This window comes from Panulirus ornatus, chromosome 23 (assembly GCF_036320965.1).
Source record: "Panulirus ornatus isolate Po-2019 chromosome 23, ASM3632096v1, whole genome shotgun sequence".
NCBI lineage: Eukaryota > Metazoa > Arthropoda > Malacostraca > Decapoda > Palinuridae > Panulirus > Panulirus ornatus.
In genome coordinates, this window is record NC_092246.1 from 7,027,789 (window position 1) to 7,052,822 (window position 25,034).

A 25,034-nucleotide genomic window follows, 5' to 3' on the forward strand; every position below is an offset into this window, starting at 1 on the left:
CCACATTTCATTTCCAACACATCTACTTTCATCCATACAACCTCACCTATAGTCAATGCCTCACATCTACATTATATTCTCGGGATTACTATTCCTTCAAAGATACCCATCTCAGCCCTCCTAGATAACATTCTCTGTTTCCATACATTCTTCACTGCTCCCAGAACCTTTGGCCACTCACCTATTTTATGACTCACTTCCACTTCCATGGTTCCATTTGTGGCCATGCCCACTCCCACTACTAACCCTCTTTTAAAACCATGTATTCTCAATCACTCACCCTTTTCAGCACACAACTCATCAAACTGTTCACCATTTTCATTCACAACATCAAGTACTCCATGCTCCTAATTATATCCTATCAACATTACCTACTCTCCAATTCAAATCGTCCATCACTAATACTCAATCCCCAGCACAAAAACTGCAGACAAAACTGCCGACACACTCCCACATCCTCTCCCAAAACACTTGCTTCTCTTCCTCATTCCTAGTTTCTAGGTGCATAAGCACTAATACTCACCCATTGCACATACGCCACTTTCATTTTTACCTATATCAGTCTGGCACTCACTTTCTTACACTCTTTAACACATTCCCACAAATACCCCTTCCTTAGCTCTCACCCTCAGTCACCCTTGACTTTACCCCAAAGACATTCCCAAACCATTCTTCCCCAATCCCCTTTACGTTTTGATTCACTCTGAGCCAAAACATCCATGTTACTTTCCTCAAATATACTACCCATCTCTAACTTCTTCTCATGATGGATACATCCAAATAGATTTAGACATCCTAGCCTGAGCCTTTGAGGATGATACGCACCTGTCACTTAGTTCCTCCTCCTTTTCCAGTCTTCAAAAATCAAAATACAAGGAGGAAAGGTTTTCCTGCCCCCCTACTCCTTGCCCCCTTTAGTCACCTTCTAAAGGGGGAAGTATTCTTTCTCCATTATCCCAAACAAAATTAAATATGTGTGCTGCTGAGATCAATGTTTAAGAAAAACAATACTTAGTTATCAATCCTAAGAATGTTTATTTGCTTATTAGACAGTGATTCCTATGTCTTCTAAATTTTGCCCTTCTATTCAGGACTGTCCAATTAGGAACCTTCAACTCTCACAAAGAACCAATATTGCAAGTAGTATCTGATTTTCATTTTGAAAACGAAATTATCTCTTGCCCTTTTCAAATTGTTTCTAATCATTCATCAAAATTATGATTAAACAATAAGAGAACAAAAAACTAGTTATGATATGAATTATCGGTGTGTACATCCAACACAATTTCTATTGAAAAGCAAAGTATTTGAATGATCCTCAAGAACAGCATGCCCTCCTCACATTCAACTTGTTAATGAGGCACTAGCAGTTAATGCCAAAGATTAACAAGAGGATACAATGCAATATATAGATCACCATTAAATCAAAATCACAATATTAGAAACAAAATGCTTCAATCTCACTCAACACAGTCAGTGCTAAAACCCATCATGTGTAATTATGGTCATTTATATCATCCTGAACCATTAAGTGTTGAAGCACAAAGCAGCTATGGGGTTGCTCAAGCCACTCAGCCTCTTAATGCTATCCCGAATTGTCCAGTCACCACACGGACTTACGGCACACGAATCATCAAGGAATGAACGACTGCTGTCAACAAACCTGTCCCTCTCCCATGGCCTATGGGAATGAATAGTCCTGTCAACATTCTTTACTAACAGGTAACATTTGCATATGAATTAGTTATCATGCGCCTTTGTTAAGTGGTGCAATAATCAAGATCCAATATTCTACATTTTGGATGTGGTCGAATAATCAATATCTAATACTCAATAACATGGATGACAAGTGACTATTCTGTAAGTAAGGCTGATAAAAAATACTCAAGATTAATTTCAGAAACAATATTTTTGCCTTACTTAAGACTGCTTCAATATCATAAAACCAATATCTAAAAAAAAAAGTATTTAAATCTCGTGAAGTACAATACTAACTCCTATAAATAAAGTGATGAAAACAAATGAGATCAAGTCAAAACTTACCCTGAGGATTTCTGGAGATATATAATCGGGTGTCCCTACAGCTACATTGCTCTGTACAGTCCCATCTTCCTGAAGCCGTAAACACGACCCAAAGTCTGCGAGTCGTATATGGCCATTTGCATCTAGTAGAACATTGTCTGGTTTGATATCACGGTGGACGTATCTTAACAGATGTATAGAATCTGGAATGGAATTCATCTTAAATTTAACTATGTATCAAAAAGTACAAAAAATAAAGTGATACTGCACTCAATAGGGAAAATAGGAAAAATTTTATGAAAAGAAGTGATAGCAGCTCAAAATATTAGCTGAATAAATAAATCTGAGATAAGAGATCACTGTACATCAAATGCATAAGACTGAAAGGAAAAACGTGGTATCAACAAAAGCAAATGAACTGTATGCTAACAGCCATACAGTACATTAAATAAAACCAAAGAGAACCACTAAATCTTTCTATCAAAACAATCATAAAAAAACTATCTAAATGATAGGAAACTGGGGGAAAAATTTAATTTTTCATCCACAGACTGAGAGAAAAAGCACATCCCAAAAGCATAATTTTCTTGTCCTAAAAAAATTCTGATATGTGTAGACCCCTTTGAAAAACAAATTAAAGTGTTCAACCAACACAAGCAGACACAGAAAAGTGGTTTTATAAACTGAAAAACCAACACTAACATATCAAACCTAATTCCTAACCATACGATTTCATCCATAGGACCCCCCCTCATCTTAATGTACCATACCTAACTTACCTTAACCCATATCCCATGGGATTCTGCTCAAGGATCCCACCTAACCAAACCTCACATGCCACTACAATTACCAGAATTAAATATACATTTTCTAATCATACTCAACTACATTTTCCCCCTCTGCAATAAAGCATCAGGAAAACATACCAACAATATCATTTACAAACATCTAGTCTCTAGCAGTCATGTACAATGTACTGAAACCAGAACCTACCATCCACAGGCAAGCATTACACTCAACTCCATGGTTTACCTTACCATTTCACATACCCTGCTTAAGTTCATTACCAGTACATAAATCCTAGTAAACTATACTATGCAGCACAGGTAAAGTTCTTTTTATTCAATGAACACTCTCACCCTTCTAAATATTCAGGCCAAAACATTGCGAGATAACATTGAGAGAACCATCAGGATGGTCCATGAAGCCAGAAAACACTCATGTTAAGAGATGGTAAAGTATTGATAACAGGGAAATTCAGATTCTTATGGTAAAAGGGAGCTGTGGAGACACAGCTCCCAAGTCTTTAGAATGTATACTTGAATATTTCCTATACCAACATGTCAGTGAGCACAATAAAAGGTAAAAGATTGGTACTTGATCATTACCATATCTGATCTTCCCACACAATAGCATAGTTATCAAGAATATATGATACATCAACTGGAAAAAAGTGATCATGTAATGCTCAAGTTTGACTACATGAAAAATAAGGACATTAAAAGAGCAGAAGTGTAACAAGACAAAAAGAGGAAATTTTTTTTTTTTTCGCTGTCTCCCGCGTTTGCGAGGAAATATAATTATGAAAACTACACATTTTTTTTTTTTTTTTTTTTTTTAAACTTTGTCGCTGTCTCCCATGTTTGCGAGGTAGCGCAAGGAAACAGACGAAAGAAATGGCCCAACCCACCCCCATACACATGTATATACATACGTCCACACACGCAAATATACATACCTACACAGCTTTCCATGGTTTACCCCAGACGCTTCACATGCCTTGATTCAATCCACTGACAGCACGTCAGCCCCGGTATACCATATCGCTCCAATTCACTCTGTTCCTTGCCCTCCTTTCACCCTCCTGCATGTTCAGGCCCCGATCACACAAAATCTTTTTCACTCCATCTTTCCACCTCCAATTTGGTCTCCCTCTTCTCCTTGTTCCCTCCACCTCCGACACATATGTCCTCTTGGTCAATCTCTCCTCACTCATCCTCTCCATGTGCCCAAACCACTTCAAAACACCCTCTTCTGCTCTCTCAACCACGCTCTTTTTATTTCCACACATCTCTCTTACCCTTACGTTACTCACTCGATCAAACCACCTCACACCACACATTGTCCTCAAACATCTCATTTCCAGCACATCCATCCTCCTGCACACAACTCTATCCATAGCCCACGCCTCGCAACCATACAACATTGTTGGAACCACTATTCCTTCAAACATACCCATTTTTGCTTTCCGAGATAATGTTCTCGACTTCCACACATTCTTCAAGGCCCCCAGAATTTTCGCCCCCTCCCCCACCCTATGATCCACTTCCACTTCCATGGTTCCATCTGCTGCCAGATCCACTCCCAGATATCTAAAACACTTCACTTCCTCCAGTTTTTCTCCATTCAAACTCACCTCCCAATTGACTTGACCCTCAACCCTACTGTACCTAATAACCTTGCTCTTATTCACATTTACTCTTAACTTTCTTCTTCCACACACTTTACCAAACTCAGTCACCAGCTTCTGCAGTTTCACACATGAATCAGCCACCAGCGCTGTGTCATCAGCGAACAACAACTGACTCACATATCTAATCAATTTCTGTGGTAACACAAACTGGGAAATGGAGTTCAGTAGCCAGACACCAGGGCTTTCTGCTATGAAGTTATGCAAAATTTACAATGAAAGAGAAGGAACATGGGTACCTGTAGCCTTGAATACAGAAGGAATGGTAAGAAGAACCATTTAACAACAGAAGTATAAAAGCAATGGAGATACAAGATGTGCAATGGTGAAGATACAGACACACTCCTACCAGCCACCATCTGCAAAGTGTAATAAAGCAACAGACAAGTGCATCAGGATAAGAAAGGAGAACAAAGAAAATCTGAAAAGAAAACTTTGGATATGATAGGTCTGATACTCTTCCATATATTCATCAAAAGACAGTCTTTGGTTAAAGAGCAGCTAATCAGGCAGAGAGAGCTGGTGAGAATGATGTAAATATGTAAGAGGAACTGAATAACAAGCCCCATCACAAGTGACATGAAATGAGGAGGATATCTTAGAAAATATCAAGATATATAGAAAAGATTCGGAGTGATTGGGTCCTGAACATGCCGGAGGAGGAGAGACTTGCTGGGGATAAAGTGAACTGGAGTGATGTGGCATATAGGGGGTGACATGTTGTCAATGGACTAAACCAGGGCATGTTAAGTGGCCTGTGGACACCAAGGAAAGGTCTGGTTGTGGATAGGGGGCTGTGGTTTTGGTGCACTGCATATGACAAGAGTTATCCCTGGCAATTCCTAACTAATGCAGGAAATGGCAATTGAGCATGAAAAAAAATCTAGAAAAAAATATTGAAAGAATACTAGAAGGTCTTGATACACACACATCTCATGATTCTGATGATATTTCACAATATGTGCTGAAAATGTATATAGATGTCCAAGATAAACCTCACAAAATACTGTTCCAGACATAATTGGAGAGATGCAGAACATCAAGAGAATGGAAAAGGACAAACATCATTCCTACTTAACAGAAAGGAAACCAGGAAAAGGCCCTGAAATACAGCAATGTCAATGAAGAATGTGATCTGTAAACTTCTAGAGATAGTCAATAAAGTAAATAGATGACTCTGCAGGAGAGAAATGACCTAGGTGAGAAACAGCAGTTTTAGGGAAAGGAGGTATGTATAACAAGCCTCTTTGTTTTCAAAAAAAATCGTGAGTTCTTGGAAAAAGGTGAAGGCTGCGTTGATTGTTTGCACCTGGACTGACAGAAAGCATCTAATACTGTACTACATGGGAAGATAATTAAGAAGCTGGAAAACCCAGCAGGAATAAGGGACACACTCCTTCAATAGACAGAATATTATCTGTGGAAGGGAAGGGATGATGCACATCAGAGGAGCCCCTCTCCAAATGGGTCTAGGAGACCAGTGGAGTGCCACTGTATTCTGTTCATGAGGGAAGTGAAAAGCAAGGATTTCAACAAGTGGACCAAAACATAGCCCAAAGTTGGTCTGATACATGGTAGATGAAATTCAACGCAAGCACATGTAAAGTAATGAGGATGACACAAAGTGAAAAATCTCAACAAAAATATCATCTACCAGGAAACAAAATTCAGGATCATGTATGAGCAGGACTTGGAAGCTGACATTTCACCCAACTTATTGCTTGTGTCCCATACCATGAGAACTGTTTTGTAGGTAAACTGTCTAATGGCAAATATCAGAACAGCTTTCAAGTCTGGGGATAATGAAATATTTAGCAAGCAATTCATATTCTAAAGAAGGCCAAAACTAAATTATGCTTCCAAAGTTTGGACATTGTCTCTAAAGAAGCATACAAAGCTAATAAAGATGATCTAGAGGAGGGAAACAGTGACAGGACAAGAATAACGACAGTTGAGTTACAGGGAAGGATAGAGGCTTCAAAGTTGCCCACCTTGGAAGAGAGAAGTGAAGGGTGACCCAATCACAACCTTTAAGTTTTTTAAAACAATTAGAAAACATGAAACAGTGAGCAATTCTTCAAGAGACGTGGGGATAAAACTAGAGTATATAACATGAAATTAAGCAAGAAACTTGTAAAAAAAAGATGTAAAGGAGGACTTTTACAGTATAGTAAGAATAAAACAACATGACTATAGACATGGTTGATGCACACATCATACACAATATTCATGAGTGTTTTTATCGAGGATGTAAGGCATGTGTACGTGTAGGAAGAGAGGAAAGTGATTGGTTCTCAGTGAATGTAGGTTTGCGGCAGGGGTGTGTGATGTCTCCATGGTTGTTTAATTTGTTTATGGATGGGGTTGTTAGGGAGGTAAATGCAAGAGTCCTGGAAAGAGGGGCAAGTATGAAGTCTGTTGGGGATGAGAGAGCTTGGGAAGTGAGTCAGTTGTTGTTCGCTGATGATACAGCGCTGGTGGCTGATTCATGTGAGAAACTGCAGAAGCTGGTGACTGAGTTTGGTAAAGTGTGTGGAAGAAGAAAGTTAAGAGTAAATGTGAATAAGAGCAAGGTTATTAGGTACAGTAGGGGTGAGGGTCAAGTCAATTGGGAGGTGAGTTTGAATGGAGAAAAACTGGAGGAAGTGAAGTGTTTTAGATATCTGGGAGTGGATCTGTCAGCGGATGGAACCATGGAAGCGGAAGTGGATCATAGGGTGGGGGAGGGGGCGAAAATTTTGGGAGCCTTGAAAAATGTGTGGAAGTCGAGAACATTATCTCGGAAAGCAAAAATGGGTATGTTTGAAGGAATAGTGGTTCCAACAATGTTGTATGGTTGCGAGGCGTGGGCTATGGATAGAGATGTGCGCAGGAGGATGGATGTGCTGGAAATGAGATGTTTGAGGACAATGTGTGGTGTGAGGTGGTTTGAGCGAGTGAGTAACGTAAGGGTAAGAGAGATGTGTGGAAATAAAAAGAGCGTGGTTGAGAGAGCAGAAGAGGGTGTTTTGAAATGGTTTGGGCACATGGAGAGAATGAGTGTTAATTAATACAGACCAATTACAACAGTGAGTAACTATACTTGGCTTCTCACCCACATGACTGATATACACATACTTAGACATTCTGTGGGTAAGTAATACTTCTTCAAGCTGTGGCAGTATGCAACTAGTGACAACTACAGATATCTGGTGAAAGCAAGCATAGCTGGGATTTTAAAATGAGGCAGGAAATTTTAATTTGTAACATAATAGGTTGAAAGTTTCATCACATGACAAAGGGAGTAGTTTTATGGGTTAAAAACAGAAAAGGAACATTCAAAATCTTTTTGCAACAATAGTGTCAATAATCCATTCTTAAAACTAAAACCTTGTAGAACATAACTCACCAATGGCAAGAATCATTTCAGCGATGTAAAAGCGCGCCATATCCTCAGGAAGTCTGTCCTCAAATTTACTAAGTAACGTGAGCAAGTCCCCTCCACAATAGTAGTCCATAACCAGGTACTAGAAGAGACAAAATTTATTCAATAGCAATTTAGATCAAGCACATAATGACCAAATACTCTTAAACATAATTGCTCTTTTCAAGTACATCAGATTATAAAGGTAACGAAAATTTCTTAACAGAAATGACAAACTTAGTTATCAATGCCAAGTGTGTTGCAAAACTCCTTTACCATCCAAACACTTAGCAAAACTTTTAATGTTTACAGAACTAACAACAAAGCTTACGTAACAAATCATACAAATTCCTTAAGGATAATATCTGCATGCTGTGCCAGTGCACTGCCACAAAAGAAAAGCTGCTTGATACCAATCAAACCTCTTAAGTTTTATTGTAGGAACTGAGCAATTCTAAGCACATTTTCACACATAAACACAAACACATCAATATCTAATTGAATTTCCAGTGCTGCCAACCTCAGCAAAGTAAAATCTTGAAATACTGTGCACTTAAGTGATATCCAAGCAAAAGATATTGTAAGTGGCTGCCATGGGGGAAGAGAGTTAGGTGTGTTTAAAGACCAATGTATGGAAGTGTCACTGTGTAAAAAATCATATGGTAAAACATTTACAACAAGAAAGCAAAACAAATGACTGATTATCTAAAAACATTTCTTGGATAAATCCTATTTGTATAACCCCAACCTATATCAATGTTTGTTTTAAAATCATGGGGGAGCAATTCATGACCTCTAGCCCTGCTAGGACCAAAATAAAAGGACAATAAAAGAAATCAAGGTAATTGGTCCAATATTGATCAGACAGCAGACCATTAAGGGCAGTCAACTTAAACATTTTATCAAAAACTAAAGTTGTTCAATTTCTTTTTTTTCAATTCTGTATTGGCCAAAAATTTATTTAGATAAGGGATAATATCAGAACCATGCAGCTATGAAAAGGTCCACAAAAAAGATAGAAAAAAGAATGGATACAACATGTATCACCAAAGAACAAAAGTTTGGGAAAGCTGGGTGAAATAAACAAAAAAAATTACAAAGATAGAAATAAAGAAAATAAGGAATCAATTCAACGATCATGAGAGGTGTCACAAGATGGGAGAGAACTCAGGAAATAAAAGTAGAAGAGATGATAATGAACACAGATCTGCATCAGCTAAAATGGTTGATAAGTTACATCACCAGTTAAGATGGTAAAACAAAGAGCAGAAAAGGTCAGGAAGGGCTATTCTAGATGTTCCATAGGATGCTGAACAAGATGAAATGACCATAAAACAGAGTAAAGAAACTCCTAAAAGTAATGGGCAGAACTCCTGACGCACTCAGAGAGACAGCCATGTCCACTGATCTGGACCACGTCATAAAGTGTAACGATGCTGTTTGTATCATTATGCACAGTCCTAAGCAGGTGAGTAGTTAGTGTTTGGTGACCTCATTGAGGAAGCTGCATCAAGAGTAAAAAGGGTCTCAGGATATGTTGAATCGGTGTTTGTAGTCTTGTAGGGATGGGGTTTGTAGTCTGGTTGGGAAAGTGTGAAAAATCTTCGTTTTATTGTGTAAATGTCAAGTGTCTGTAGTAGCTAAGACGCCAGTGACTGTTCTGAGAGCATTACTTTGAATGGTTTACATTTTATCATACTTGCTTTTGAGAAGGTGGGAGACCAGAAAGGTGAGGCATAGTTTAGAGTGAAGCAGATGCATTGTTTTTGTTGAGGATGTTGATGGATTCTTTTTCTTGTCCAAAACTGTGCCACTCAGGGTACTGGGGGCATTTAGTTCATCTACTGCTTCTGTGTTGACCTTACTTGCATGAAGAGTATATGCTGTGTGTGTGTCATCTGTCACGCCAATAATGATGTGTTTGATCAAAGGGAATGATTGTCCATTCAAGGTGAATGGAGGGTGTAAGTTGGATTCCTGTCTGTCTGGAGTAAAAGTTTGATTGAAGACATTCTATTCAGGGAGAGCCATTGTTCCATTAGAGAAATGTAGTGATGCATGTTTGCTACATATATGCTTATTACATAACGTACATAACTGAATTACTTTTCATTTACCTTTAAAATGTTTCACATCTCAAAACTTCCACCTGTGCCAGATTCAGAGACATTTTCCAGAGTAAATGATGATACAAAATGATTACAGCCCTGACAGCATCTTTAAGGTCGGAAAATATCACACAGGACCTAGTACATAATCATTCTGTTAAGGAAATACAGGAAAGGACAGATAACAGAAGACTTGATTGTGTATAATGAAGATATCTGCTAACTTAATCATATATTGTGGGAGAAAAGGATAGCAAAGCAGACGGCTCCTCCCCACCCACCGTTCCCTTGAGCTCATGAGCTGGCTGGAAACAGTTGAGAAACACCCTGCAGTCCATGCAGTATGAAGAAAGTATACTGCCATGGAAATCATAAAGGAAGTATGAAAGGTACTCAAATGGACATGAAGTCATTATGGCCAGAGTCTGAAAAAGAAACAATGCAAGCTGCATTATTCTTCTTTATGAAGGACTGGTTGCTGATTACAAAAATCAATGAAACCTTGACACAAAGGTATTTGCATTAACTGCATCAGGTGGTAGTTAATTCCAAAGTTCAACAACTCTACAACTGAAAAATCTTTCTATGCACCCTTCCTTTTACCTTCATATCTGTTTTTCTCATCATTGCATTGCCATTTGATGCAAAGAAATTTTATTACATTATGCTGTTGCAGCCAGCAAAGATATTTGGAAACTTCCAATGGATATTAACATCTTTTAAGAATAATTTCAGGTCTTAAGTCTCCTAATGCAGATCATTTCTTGAGATACAGAATTACTTTCGATGCCCTTCTCTGAATTCAGTCTAGTTTCCATTCATCTTTAATCAAGGTTGATAACCAAAACAGAACACTGCTTCTAATAATGTTTTAATGAACATTTCATATTTGTGATTAACCTTTTTGGCCCCAAAATTACCCTTTTTTTCTACATTCAAATCTATTTGCCATGTCTCTTACCACTCCATCACCATCAGAGTCACTAAATGATTTTGAATCTTTGGTCAGTCTACATTTCCTAAATTCACTTTATCAGCAAATCTTCAAATTCCACCAACACATCTCATCTCCACACCAGTGAAGTAGATGATAAACAGAATGGGTCATAGGATCGATCCTTGTCAAAGCCTAATTATCATGTGAAGTCATTTACAATGCTTTGCCATTTAAACACTTAACTCCTTCATGAGTCATATGTTGTATCATGAAGCTACAGCTTCATGCACTGTATGACATTCTATTGACTCCAACCATCATCTAAGAGCTTTGGTGTGTTTGCTTCCACCATTTACCCATACATGTCACAAGCAGCCTCCCACTAAAGATGGAAAAAATCATGTATCCTGGTTGTCTACACATCATCAATGAGGGTCCATATGTCGCTCTTGGTATCATGCCAGATACGCACACCAACTATTGCAGTCATTTCAAGAATCAAAGAAACAATATCTACTGATTTCATGGTATGACAATGAGCAATTCTCGTATGGTTGGTCTCCACACAAAAGCTGTGGTACACTACAGCCAAACTTGTGCCATGGGTATGGGTCACAGAGGCAAGGACATGCAGACAGCTCATGACAGCAGTGTCAAAATAATGCCAATGGAACAGAGAGGAGGAAGCAATTAATAGCAGATAAAAAGAGACAGCTGATGAGAAGTGATAGCAAATGTTTAAGAAATTGATTGAGAGGGTGCCCAAGTCCAGTAGAAGCACTACTGGTAGCTGTGGAGTGTGTTCCAGTCACCTGAAGTCAGTAATGGGTATCCATTTCACACATACACTGCATTTTAAGATTCCTGTGTGAGAAATTTCATTCAAATATTCATGAATAATGATGGCCTTGACATTCTACTATTTGTCTCCATACAGTAGTCAATTACATTGATTTATCACGGGAAGTATTTCTTAGCCATTACATGGATGGAGCGGAAAAAAATCCATCGCACAGTAGAAAATAAAATCCTTAACTACAGAATAGCATTCAAGAGTAAAAGAAAATATACAGAAGGCTGTATTACTACCTTTGTTCTGTCCTGGTCCAATGATAAGTGAGTGCCTGAATAGGGTGTGAATGGTGTTTGACAGAAACTGATATGACAGGAAGATGCAGAGATGATAAAGAATTTCTATTTGCACTGAACTCTATCCAACTACATATTCTAAATACAATATGTACAGCATCAGAGGCACATAACATGATCATTTTCAGACTATTACATTTTCACACAAACATTCAAGGTGAAGGATATTAGATGGCAACTGTGGGGATTTGCTTCTTTCTTTAAACTAAACATTCTAATTTCACATATACTCTTATTTCATACACAAGCAGTGTGATTGTGTTGAATAATACAGATACACAAAAATGTTACACCTTTTGCACCACTAATAAGAGAGATTGCACTGAGTGGCTGGTATATGTGGGGAAGAAACTGAAGATTCTTTTCTTTGGAATTATTCTAGCTCATTTTGTTTTGCAATTTCTTCCTAAAGCACAAGCTCAGCAGAGACACCTCCCATAAAGGCCTTCCTCCTTCCAAAATCCCACAAAAAATTGCCCACTAAATTACTTATTTCTTCACATCTGTCAGGTTATTCTTCTTCACTTTCCACACCAAATGCTACATTCATGTTCCTCCTAAAAACTTAATGGTCCGACAATCTCTGTTTTCTGCAGAGTTGTTGTGCACAAACAACCTTTTTGTGGACTTTCAAGCACTCTATAAATGGTGGCTTGCTGGGGGTAATGAGGTCAGCATAAATTTTCCCCCATGCCTTTCAGGTCATAGAAGAGATATCTATCAGCTACTAATGGTATAATAATTCAGCTGAATATTTATTAAACAGGTAGAAAAAGTTGGCACATCACATCTTTGCCACTGCATTCAAAGAAAACATCAATGACTGTTGGCTGCTGTTTAAGTGTTAAAGAAAAATTTTTGCTTACAATACTTTTTTTGCCATGAACAGGAACACCATTATATTCTCTTTTCATGCTTGTTCACTGTTTCCTGCATAGCAAGGCCATGACCAAATGAAGAAAGGCATATACTGCACCAAAACCAGAGCCCCATCCAGAAACAAGCCATCTACATCTATCTGTGGTTCCCCAGCCATTTCTTATATCCTAGTTCAGCCCATTGACAGCATGTCATCCTCTGTATAACAAACTGCTTCAATTTGCTCTATCCCATGTACTCCTCACGTTTCCCTACATGCTCAGGCCCCGATCACTCAAAACATCACACACTCAATCCTTCCGCCACCAATTCAGTCTTCTTCTTCACTTCACTTCTGATACATATGCCCCATCACATTCTTCTCATTCTCTACGTATGTCCAAGCTGTTTCAGCTTACCCTCTTCAGGTAACTCAATCAAACTCTTCTTACTACCACACCTCTCTCTGACCTTATAATTTTTCACTTGATCAACCCTTCTTACACTACACAGGCCTTAAGCATTTCATTTCTAACACATCTACATACTTCCATACTTTCTTATTTGAGACCCACTCCATATATCCAAATAACATCATCAGGACCTTAGCCCTATCATCCATCCTGTGGCTTACTTCAGCTCCCATGGTTCCATGTGCTCTCAGGTCCACTCCCAGGTATCTAAAACATTCAACTTTCTCAAGGCTCTCAACATTCAAATTCTTATGCCAACCAACCTCTCTCTTTCCCCCTTGAACTTATTAACCTAAATCTTATTTGTATCAATTCTTAACCTTCTTCTTTCACACACTCCCAAACCTAGATGTCAGCTTATGCAATTTCTCCTTCAAGTCTACAATCAGAGCCTTGTCATCATCAACAAATACTAAATGACTGCAAAGCAGTCACTCTTTCCACAAACCTCAAATTTACCATCCTCACCATCCCATCCATAAATATATTTAACACTTATGGTAACATTATGATATTCATCCAAAATATTTTACCAACCAATTTCCTACGTGCTGACACAAAAAGTAATGTACACTTCTATTATGGTGTAATGGAAGCAAGAAAAGTTAACTGATAATGAAAATCACGTAAGCATACTTGTGTGCAAAGTACTGCTACCATATTGCAAGCACCCATGTTCTTTAACTGCAAAGCAGATGTTTTGACAACTGCTCAGAGACAATTCATATATTTCTGTAATCAGGAAAAAGTACTCCATTCACTAATAGGAAACAACATAAGTTTCAAAATTAGAAAAAAATTCTTCCTTCCTAAACAGCACATCATCCCCTTTATATCACATGCTCAAATTCACTCTATCCCATGCATGCCTTTCACTTTCTTGCAAGCTGAGACTCTGAGCACCCAAAATCTGTTTCACTCTATACTTCCAACTCCAATTTTGTCTTCTCTTTTCTTGTCCCCTCATTTTTGACACACACTGTCAGAAAAAAAAAAAAAGCCTTGTCTGCCCTCATGCACCTTCATAGGTGATACAAGGCTGAGGTTTACTGTGGGTATGACAATATGATGCTCTCTGGGTGAAATCATTGCACATCCGGTTGCTAAGACTACAGTCTCTAAACTTATGAACACCAGCAAGCCACCTAAATTTGCCTCAGGCTATCTTTAGATGCTTGGCTCTTTCATTTCTAAGGAGAAAGCCTAAACTTTTGCCTGAAAGCAAGAAAATGTGGGTACACATGAGATTTCTAGGCAACCTGGGCACTCATAACATAATCAGGCAGCTGTTTGCCAGAGCTCATGGCCTCCCTGACATCATCATCATCCCAACACAAGAACCCATCCTTGTGTGACCAAGGGAGAGTTTTTGATCTACTTATAACCTCCTAAGATAGTAAGTATTAAAGCAACCCCATATTTCAGCTGATGAACACATGAAAAACTATCAAAAAATGATAGGAAACGTCTCTCAAAGAACCATTCACCAGCACCCGTAAAAGTACCCTCCCAGTCCCTCACCTTGGGCAGCTTCCAAACCCCTGCTTACAAAGATAATGAAATGCAAGAACTTGCATTTGCAAAGAAATACAAGGACTCGAGTTAGCAACAGTGAAATAAGGTGTTTCCCAATGAGCTCCTTCAAGTGATTCAGTCAAGGCAGGAAAGGGTGAGGAGACCGGAGGGTGCCAGGTGATATGACTATCGTATCAAAGTGAAGGCAGTGAAACACCCATATAGGGTGATGATCTCGGGTTGCTTTATCATTGCAATGGACAGAGGAGAGTTGTACTTCTTACCTAAAAACACTACAATGAATGGAGAGCAATACAAGGTGCTAGAGTACTATCTGCTTCCTTTTTATGAGATTCATGGGTGTGATCACTTTATGCAGGATAATGCCCCCTGCATATAGCTAGAAAGGTGATGACTTGGTTATTCAAGAAATTTTTTCTACTGCTATAATGGCCTGAGAACTCCTTAGACCTGAACCCAATCAAGATCTGCCAGAACCATATGAAAGTCAAGTTGCTTCCTGCAACACCTCATCAGTGCCTTTTTTACCTCCTCACCTTTCTCTTCTCCTACCATTACCTACTTAATCAAACTTCCTCACAACATGTCCTCAAACCTTTTATTTCTAACACATCCACCTTCTTGTGTACATTCTCATCTATTACCCATGCCTCACATCCATACATCACTGAGACTGATATATCTTCAAACATACCTATTTTTGTCCTCCCAGATTGTGACCTCTCTTTCCACATATTCCTCAATGCTCATGAAACCTTTGCCCCCTCACCCACCCTATGACTCACTTCCGCTTCCATAATTACATTCGCTGCCATATAAATGCTCCCAGGTATCTAAAACACTTCACTTTCTCCATTTTGCTTCATTCAAATTCAAACCCAAGATAATCTGTCACTCTGCTCAGCTAAACCTTATAACCTTGCTTTATTTGATATCTACTCTCAACTTTCTCCTTTCAGACACCAATTTCTAGTTTCACACATGAATCTGCCACCAGTTCTGTGTTATCAGCAAGCAACAACTGACTCCCAACCATTCCTATCCCTGCTCCTCTCTCCCAAGACCTTTGTGTTCACCACCTTCATTACACAAAAGACATTCCTATCCCTGCTCCTCTCTCCCAAGACCTTTGTGTTCACCACCTTCATTACACATACTCACAAAAGAAGATAAAAGGTGATCTGATAAAATTATTTATAATCTTTAAAAGCTTTGATAATCTTGTTCTAACAAACAACTATCAGCTTGATTCAACTTATTTCACTTGTAGTAAGGGATGCAAACTTGAGCAAGTGTTTTATCTCTAATTTGGCATAGTACTTTTTCTTGAACAGGAAAGTTAAAGTATGGAATAATCTACTAACTAGAGTGGTTGAAAACAGTGTCATAGATAAATTTAAGGACACACTTGATGAATACTCTACTTCAAGCCCATGTTTAACATAACATGCACCTCCTAAGTCAAATAAACTGTGTGCAAGTTTCCCTCTTTACATTATCTGTACGCCTTTCAACTTTTACCATACTAATCTATGAGTTTCTGATATCTTGCACTATAACAAACAGGTTTGAAAGGACACAACAGTCTGTTGCTCTTTGGATTCCTCTGTATTTCCACCCTCACCTATAAATAAAAGATGATCCACACTTAAAACACCAATTCAGTCCCCTCTCATGAAGCATTTCTGACCATTCCAATGAAATCCCTTCTCCTAAGGAACATGCAAACATACTCATGAGACATTACCCAAAACTCAGCCACAAACCAACTCACACCTAAATTAAAAAGCAATGAAAAACCTATAAAATATACATCCAGAAACATGTCCCCACCCGTCCTTCATTTCCACTGGCACAGGCCATGCAATGAAAACCTTACTCCTACTAAAGGTGCTGACATGATATCAAGCTTTCACAATACAGACCTTGGTCCAGCTGCAATCCATGAACTTGCAGCAATGTTCAACCAATCCCAGCTACACAACAAAATCCTGAACATCTGAAAACTTGCAATCATAATACCAATCCTAAAATGGTCCAAACCATCCAACTCCCCCTCCTCATACTACTCTATATCACTTTTCTCCTCTATATCCAAACTCTGTGAAAGACTGAGCCACAAAGTAATCAAACAAAACATCCCACTGTTACACACAAAATGACTTCAGACCCATACACTCCACCATCATGCAACACAGTAACCTCACACAAAACAACCTAAACAGCTTCAACCAACCAGAGCACCCCTCCCACACAGTTCTAGACATAATACAATCACAAAACATTCAACACTGTCCCCTGATGAATCCTCTCACACAAGATACTTGACACCATCCTCTGCAACAACAGCAGTAAGTGGATGGCCAGTTTTATAGCCAGCTGCCATGCCAGAGTTGCTCACAAGAGCTTCATTTCAAAAAACAAAACTATACAATGGAATTCCCTAAGAAGCAACTCTTTTTTCCAACCTTCTTAAGTCTCTTCCTACATGACCATCAATTACCTCTGGCAAACCATAATATGAAGGTCCTTTCATAAACAGACAACCTCATAATCATATCACAACATCCTTACACCAAAGTAGCAACAAACATGCAGCACCACATTACACAACTGGAACAATGGCTCACCCAAAACAGAATGTCTGCATCTCCATAGAAGTCTTCAATCACTCTTTTAACCCAGAGAGACACGAATCCAGCTCACATCCTTCAGTCACCTTGAATGGACAATCACTCCTGCTGAAGAAAACACCAACCATTGTAGCCATCACATACGACACAAACAACATTCACTCAACACACCAATGACATCAACATAAAAGCAATCACAAACTAAATGTCCTCAGAACACTACCTGACACCAGATTTGGACAAGATTAAGAATCCCACACCATCCTCAATATACAATTCAACTGCTTCACTTTAAATCATGCTTCATCTTCCTGGTCTTCCGTCCTCTTCGTAACATATATAACAAGGCTGCGAACCAAACAAAATAGCACACTCAGAACAATCACAGACTGCCTACCAAGATTATACACTCTACAGCTACACAATGAAACAAAGATCCTTCAACTATAATCCCAATTCAACTCAACATGCTTGGAACTTGATTGTATGCAACAGTACTAGAATCTTCCCATCCAACCACTCCATGGCCAACCACCAACCCAAGTACCAATAAAAAGTTTATTCCTGCTTCACACTTAAATAAACTATACTCACATACCCCTTACCCTCAATAAATAAAACAAAACACTGAAATAACTCATCAATCGCTAAATGCACACACATCATTACAGCAATTTATGGTTTCTGATCCCAACTGGTGGAAGTGGTCAGCTGCCTGAGTGCTGCAAAAGCTTCACATAAATACAAGGGACTCCTTGTTACAGGAGGTAATTATATTTGTTCATAAATGTATGCCATTTTGCACATTAGCATGGTAGCACTATAAAGAGATGAAAAAAATGCCTTATTCACTCGCATCCATTCACGAGCTGTCATGTTTACTGCACCAAAACCACAGCCCTATATAGATAACACCACAGCAGCAATATCAAACATGTAGCACTACATTACACATTTAGAACAATGACTTACCAAGAGCAGAATTTCTGCATCTGCACATAAGTCTTCAATCAATCTTTTAACCCCAAACAGACATGAATCTAGCTCACACCCTCCAGTCACCCTGAATGGATAGTCTATCACAGTGAACACAACATCAACCATTCTAGGTATCACATAAAACACACATGACACTCACTCTCAACCTACAAAACATAAACACAAAATGCCATCTAATAACTAAATGGCACCATGTTTAGACAAAAAGAGAATCCCTCAACATTCTATTCCAATAATTCATCCACTCCACTTTCCACTATATGGTCTTCCACCCTCTTAAAAGCAAATGTAACAAATCTGTAAATCACCCAAGACAGCACATTACGTACAGTGACTGCCAAGCAACCCCTCCCACTCAACACTTTTATAGTGAACTAAAGACCCTCCTAATACAGGCCCATCTCAACAAGACTAGCACCCAGATCGATGCAACAGCACTAGCCCAATTACTCTATAGCTAGCCACCAACCCCCAAGTAGAAATAAAATGCTTTCCCTTGCCTCACACTTCAGTAACTTTCAAACTTTTACTCACAGATCGGAAAGCAAAAATGGGTATGTTTGAAGGAATAGTGGTTCCAACAATGATATATGGTTGCAAGGCGTGGGCTACAGATAGAGCTGTGCAGAGGAGGGTGGATGCGCTGGAAATGAGATGTTTGAGGACAATATGTGGTGTGAGGTGGTTTGATCAGGTAAGTAATGAAAGGGTAAGAGAGATGTGTGGTAATAAAAAGAGTGTGGTTGAGAGAGCAGAAGAGGGTGTTTTGAAATGGTTTGGTCACATGGAGAGAATGAGTGAGGAAAGATTGACCAAGAGGATATATGTGTCAGAGGTGGAGGGAACTAGGAGAAGTGGGAAACCAAATTGGAGGTGGAAAGATGGAGTGAAAAAGATTTTGAGTGATAGGGGCCTGAACATGCAGGAAGGTGAAAGGCATGCAAGGAATAGAGTGAATTGGAACAATGTGGTATACCGGGGTCGACATACTGTCAATGGATTGAACCAGGGCATGTGAAGCGTCTGAGGTAAACCATGGAAAGTTCTGTGGGGCCTGGATGTGGAAAGGGAGCTGTGGTTTCGGTGCATTATTACATGACAGCTAGAGACTGAGTGTGAATGAATGTGGCCTTTGTTGTCTTTTCCTAGCGCTACCTCGCGCATATGAGGGGGGAGGGGGTTGTAATTTCATGTGTGGCGGGGTGGCGATGGGAATGAATAAAGGCAGGCAGTATGAATTATGTACATGTGTATATATGTATATGTCTGTGTGTGTATATATATGTATACGTTGAGATGTATAGGTATGTGCATTTGCGTGTGTGGACGTGTATGTATATACATGAGTATGTGGGTGGATTGGGCTATTCTTTCATCTGTTTCCTTCCGTAATGAATGTCAGTGCCAATAACACCTCTCCATTATATTTCTGTGGACCAGACTGGTAAGACTGTTACAGAGAGGCGTTATTGGCATTGACATTCAGTACGGAGGGATGACCACAAAAATGTGATTGCTAAACAACATCATGAAAATGATCAACCCATAGATCTTGAAAATCCTGTTATTTTATACCTCTCTGCTGATTGTGCCACACGTAATGTCATTGTATCTGTCCTAATTAATAATACCAAGAACTTTAATTTGTCTCTGGGTAATCTGAAAGCCCATCCTAGCATGAACCAAATCATTATGAGAGAATTGACAAAACACGAAAACAAAAAAGTTGTTCACGACACACCTAGCTACCCAGGTCACGCCTCGCAACCTGAACCTCCTTTATCACTCTCCCTTACAAGGGTTATGACCAGACATAACAAACAGTGCTTGGCCCAGAAAGACTGGTGTTGGACAGCAGGAACCAAGCGTGATGTTGGGATTTAAATAACTTTGTTATGTAATGGCACCTGAAGAGGTGGAGTGTCTCCACGAAACACGTCGTACCACATATATTGAAAAATTACATGATAAATGAAATTGTATGAACTCATACTTTAGTGAAATTTCACCTTCATATATTTTATATGGGGATAGGGGAAAAAGAATACTTCCCATGTATTCCCTGTGAGTCACAGAAGGCAACTAAAAGGGGAGGGAGGGGGGGGGGCTAGAAATCCTCCCCTCCAGTTTTTACTTTTTAAAAAGAGGGAACAGAGAAGGGGGACCAAGGGAGGATTTTCTCTCTATGGCTTAGTCATCTATTCTTAACACGACCTCACTAACACAGGAAATGGCGAATGTGTATGAAAATGTATATATTCATACTTGCTTGCCTTCATCCATTCCTGTCACTACCCCACCACATAGGAAATAACACTGCTAACCCCTGTTTCAGTGAGGTAGCACCAGGAAAAAGGACAAAAAAAAGCCACATTCGTTCATACCCGGTCTCTAGCTGTCATGTGTAATGCACCAAAACCAAAGATCCCTATCCACATCCAGGCACCACAGACCTTTCCATGGTTTAACCCAGATGCTTCACATGCCCTGGTTCAGTCCACTGACAGCACGTTGACCCCGGTATACCATTCCAATTCATTCTACTCTTTGCATGCCTCACCCTTCTAATGTTCAGGCCCCGATCAGTCAAAATCTTTTTCACTCCATCCTTCCACCTCCAATTTGGTCTCCCACTTCTCCTTGTTCCCTTCACCTCTGACACATATATCCTCTCTGTCAATCTTTCCTCACTCATTCTTTCCATATGTCTAAACCATTTCAACACATCCTCTTCCATTGATATTTTCTTTCATACATTACAAAAACAAAATGAAAAACAACTGATTCCAAAAAATAAATACTATGAGATTTTCATGAAAATTCCATTTACAGAATACTGAAAAATGAGTAACCCAATTCAATACTGATCGATCATTTATTTTCGAAAACCATCAAGTGACAAGTACATCACTAAATCTTTACTTTTTTCTATTCATCCACGCCTCTTTTTTCCTTCAGCATCAAATAAGCATACAGCCATTTCAAAAATTCTTTTCAATTCAGTATATAAAAAGTATGATAAAATAATAGTACGAATTCATCATTATACTCACCAGATTATTATCATCTTGGAAGGCATAATGAAGATTAGTTATCCACCGACGGTCTCCAAACACAAGCACATCACGTTCTTCATGAAAACACGCTGTCTCTGCTCTAGGTAAAGATAATCCAGCTTTATACATTACAAATCTCTGATGGCAATAATTTAAAGATGGCCTGTGGACCAAGTATCCACACAATATTTTACAAACTAACAGAAATGTCTAATATGCTAATGATACCTAAACTAAAGAGGGAGCCTGACATGTGCTGGAGTAACTGCATGTAGAGAAAGCCTATTAGCAAATGGGATTAGAGTGAATGATAAATAATATGCAGCAATAACAAATATAATGGGTAAAATAAACTAGATGCAGCAACAGTAAATAAAATGTCAATCATATTTGCAGGTGATTTCTAATAAAGAATACATGTACACTTGCAAATCCACGATTCAAAAAAGTCATATCATAAGAAGACAGGCTATGTTTACAAAAAATCTATAAGCTAATAACAAGGGAACAATTCTCATAAATCTTGGAACATCTGGTGTCAGTATTCAAGACTGGCCAATTCAAACATTTAGCACTCTGGACCCCAGCATTTATTGTGACATATTACATATTTTTTTATGTATTATACTTTGTCACTGTCTCCCATGTTAGCGAGGTAGCGCAAGGAAACAGACGAAAGAATGGCCCAACCATCCCACATACACATGTATATACATACATGTCCACACACGCACATATACATACCTATACATCTTAATGTATACATATATATATACACACACAGACATATACATATATACATGTATATAATTCATACTGTCTGCCCTTATTCATTCCTGTCGCCACCCCGCCACACATGATATAACAACCCCATCCTCCCTCATGTGCACGAGGTAGTGCTAGGAAAAGACAACAATGGCCACACTCGTTCACACTCAGTCTCTAGCTGTCATGTATAATGCACCGAAACCACAGCTCCCTTTTCACATCCAGGCCCCAAAGACCTTTCCATGGGTTACCCCAGACGCTTCACATGCCCTGGTTCAATCCATTGACAGCACATCGACCCCGGCATACCACATCGTTCCAGTTCACTCTATTCCTTGTACGCCTTTCACCCTCCTGCATGTTCAGGCCCCGATCACTCAAAATCTTTTTCACTCCATCTTTCCACCTCCAATTTGGTCTCCCACTTCTCCTCGTTCCCTCCACCTCTGACACACATATCCTCTTGGTCAATCTTTCCTCACTCATTCTCTCCACGTGACCAAACCATTTCAAAACACCCTCTTCTGCTCTTTCAACCACACTCTTTTTATTACCACACATCTCTCTTACCCTTTCATTACTTACTCGATCAAACCACCTCACACCACATATTGTCCTCAAACATCTCATTTCCAGCACATCCACCCTCCTCCACACAACTCTATCTATAGCCCACGCCTCGCAACCATATAACATTGTTGGAACCTCTATTCCTTCAAACTTACCCATTGTTTTTCATTATTTTGCTCCCTATACACAATCATAATGTAACAAGAAACACCAACATGTTCTCACCATGCAAAACGTAAACACAAATCATTCTGAACTGCAAAGTAGGCTAGATGATTAAAAATCTTGTAAAAGGTATCAGTAAGAAGTTCAGCGATGATTATGTTTTTGGTACTGTACTTCAAGAATTTAAGATCCCAAGATACAGAGAGAATAAAAACTAAAGTTTTTCTGAGATTGTGATACATCAGAGCATATGAGCAAGCAAAGAACTTTGCATCAAGCACAGATCAATGATATAGATCAAGATTTACAAAAGTGGTTTCATCTATGAGTGAAGGAAGTAGCTATTTCTGGGCTAATGTTGCATGAGCTGGCAAAGTTTTTTCATGATGAACTGAAAACAGAAAACACAAGAATATTCTCAAAGATGGGTACCATACGAATGTTAAGAGAGTAGGTGAAAAACTTTCTGCTGATCACACAGCTGCCGAAGGCTGGATTGCAAAATTTACTGTTACTGGATGATGAACAATTGAAAGCTGAACAAAGCTACGCATACAGGGAGTCCACAATGTCTTGTCACCCATTCAACTTAAGATTTAACACATAGTTTTGTTGTAAATGTGTTTATTACCTAAATCACACACCTGAATTCCATCAAATGTACCTTTAATATGTTACACAGCTCATAAACCCAATGTATGTTTGTGAGAAAGCTCCAGTGCCAGCAGCAGCATGACATTTTCCAGAGCATTTAGGGGATGCAAAATTATATGCATACCTGACAGCATCTTTAAGCTTGTCAAACAGTGGCAAATGTAACACAGGACCTGGCACACAATCATTCTCTGTTTATGGAATATATGAAAAACAATAGATAACAGAAGACCTGATGGTCCACAACAAAGTTATCAACTATCTTAATCATAAATGGTGATAAAAATGTGATAGCAAAGCAGAAGGCACCTCCCAACTATCTCAATAACTGGCAGGAAAAAGTTGGGAAGAAACACCACATAGTATGAAAAAGTATACTACCATGATAATTTTAAAAGTATGAATGATTAGAGTGACTTACTCCAAATGGACATGCCCTCATTTTGGCTGAAGTCTACTAAAAAAAAAAAAAAAAAACTGTTCCCTGCATAATTCTTTTTTAAGGGGGACTGTTTCAGATAATTGATAAGAATGAAGCCTTGATGTGAAGGTACTTGCATTTACTATATCTGGTGCCAGTTTATTCTAAACTTCTACATTGCTACAAATGAAAAAAAATTTCATACATTCTTCCTTTTACCTTCATCATAATATTTCTTGTTGTTGTATCTCATCTCATGTAAAGATATTTCTTTTAAGTTACAGTATCAAAGGCAGTACTATGTTTTGAAAACTTGCATTAGATCTTCCTGGAATCTGCACTTTTTTTAGAGCACAATTTAAGGTCTCTAAGTCTTGCTTCAAAAGGATTATTTTTTGAGGGAGAATAAGTTTTCTTGCTCTTCTCTGAACTCACCTTTGACCAAGGTTGGTTACCGTAACTGAAAAGTGTGTTCTAAGTGAGGTCTGACCAGGAAATTATAAAAAAGTGAGTACTGTACCCTTAATTTTATAGCTCATACGTCTAGCTATGAGACCCTGCATCCTGTTGGTTTTATCAAATGTAAATAAGAATAGTTTTTCATATTTCAGATCACTACTGATAATCATTCTAAGGGCTTTTCTACTTTTAGTACTTCTAATAATGTTTTAACAAGCATTTCATATTTACGATAAACTTCTGGCATGCACTTGCCGTGCCTTTTGGCAAAATGGTAAGAGGAACAGATAGAAGTAGTAGGTTGGAACATTTAGGCAAGAGTATTAGGTACAAACATATGTAGAAGTAGTAGG

At 38.8% G+C, this 25,034-nt stretch overlaps 1 protein-coding gene across 11 annotated transcripts in view; it reads right to left on the reverse strand.

The window, feature by feature from the left end:
* gek (serine/threonine-protein kinase gek) overlaps positions 1–25,034 on the reverse strand; it is a 266,032-nt gene that overhangs the window by 136,744 nt on the left and 104,254 nt on the right. For 8 of the 11 annotated variants that reach the window (XR_011714432.1, XR_011714433.1, XM_071676518.1 and 5 more), the window contains 4 exons: positions 21,642–21,744; positions 7,881–7,998; positions 2,044–2,225; positions 1,664–1,681 (listed from right to left, as the gene is read on the reverse strand). Coding sequence is in view for 9 of the 11 variants with exons in the window: in XM_071676518.1 (XP_071532619.1) it covers positions 1,664–1,681; positions 2,044–2,225; positions 7,881–7,998; positions 21,642–21,744 (421 nt within the window). In the remaining 2 variants the exon portion in view is untranslated. Of the gene's footprint in view, positions 1–1,663; positions 1,682–2,043; positions 2,226–7,880; positions 7,999–17,586; positions 17,698–21,641; positions 21,745–25,034 lie in introns of those variants that run through there. The other 3 variants (XM_071676526.1, XM_071676522.1, XM_071676525.1) reach the window with 2 other exon arrangements.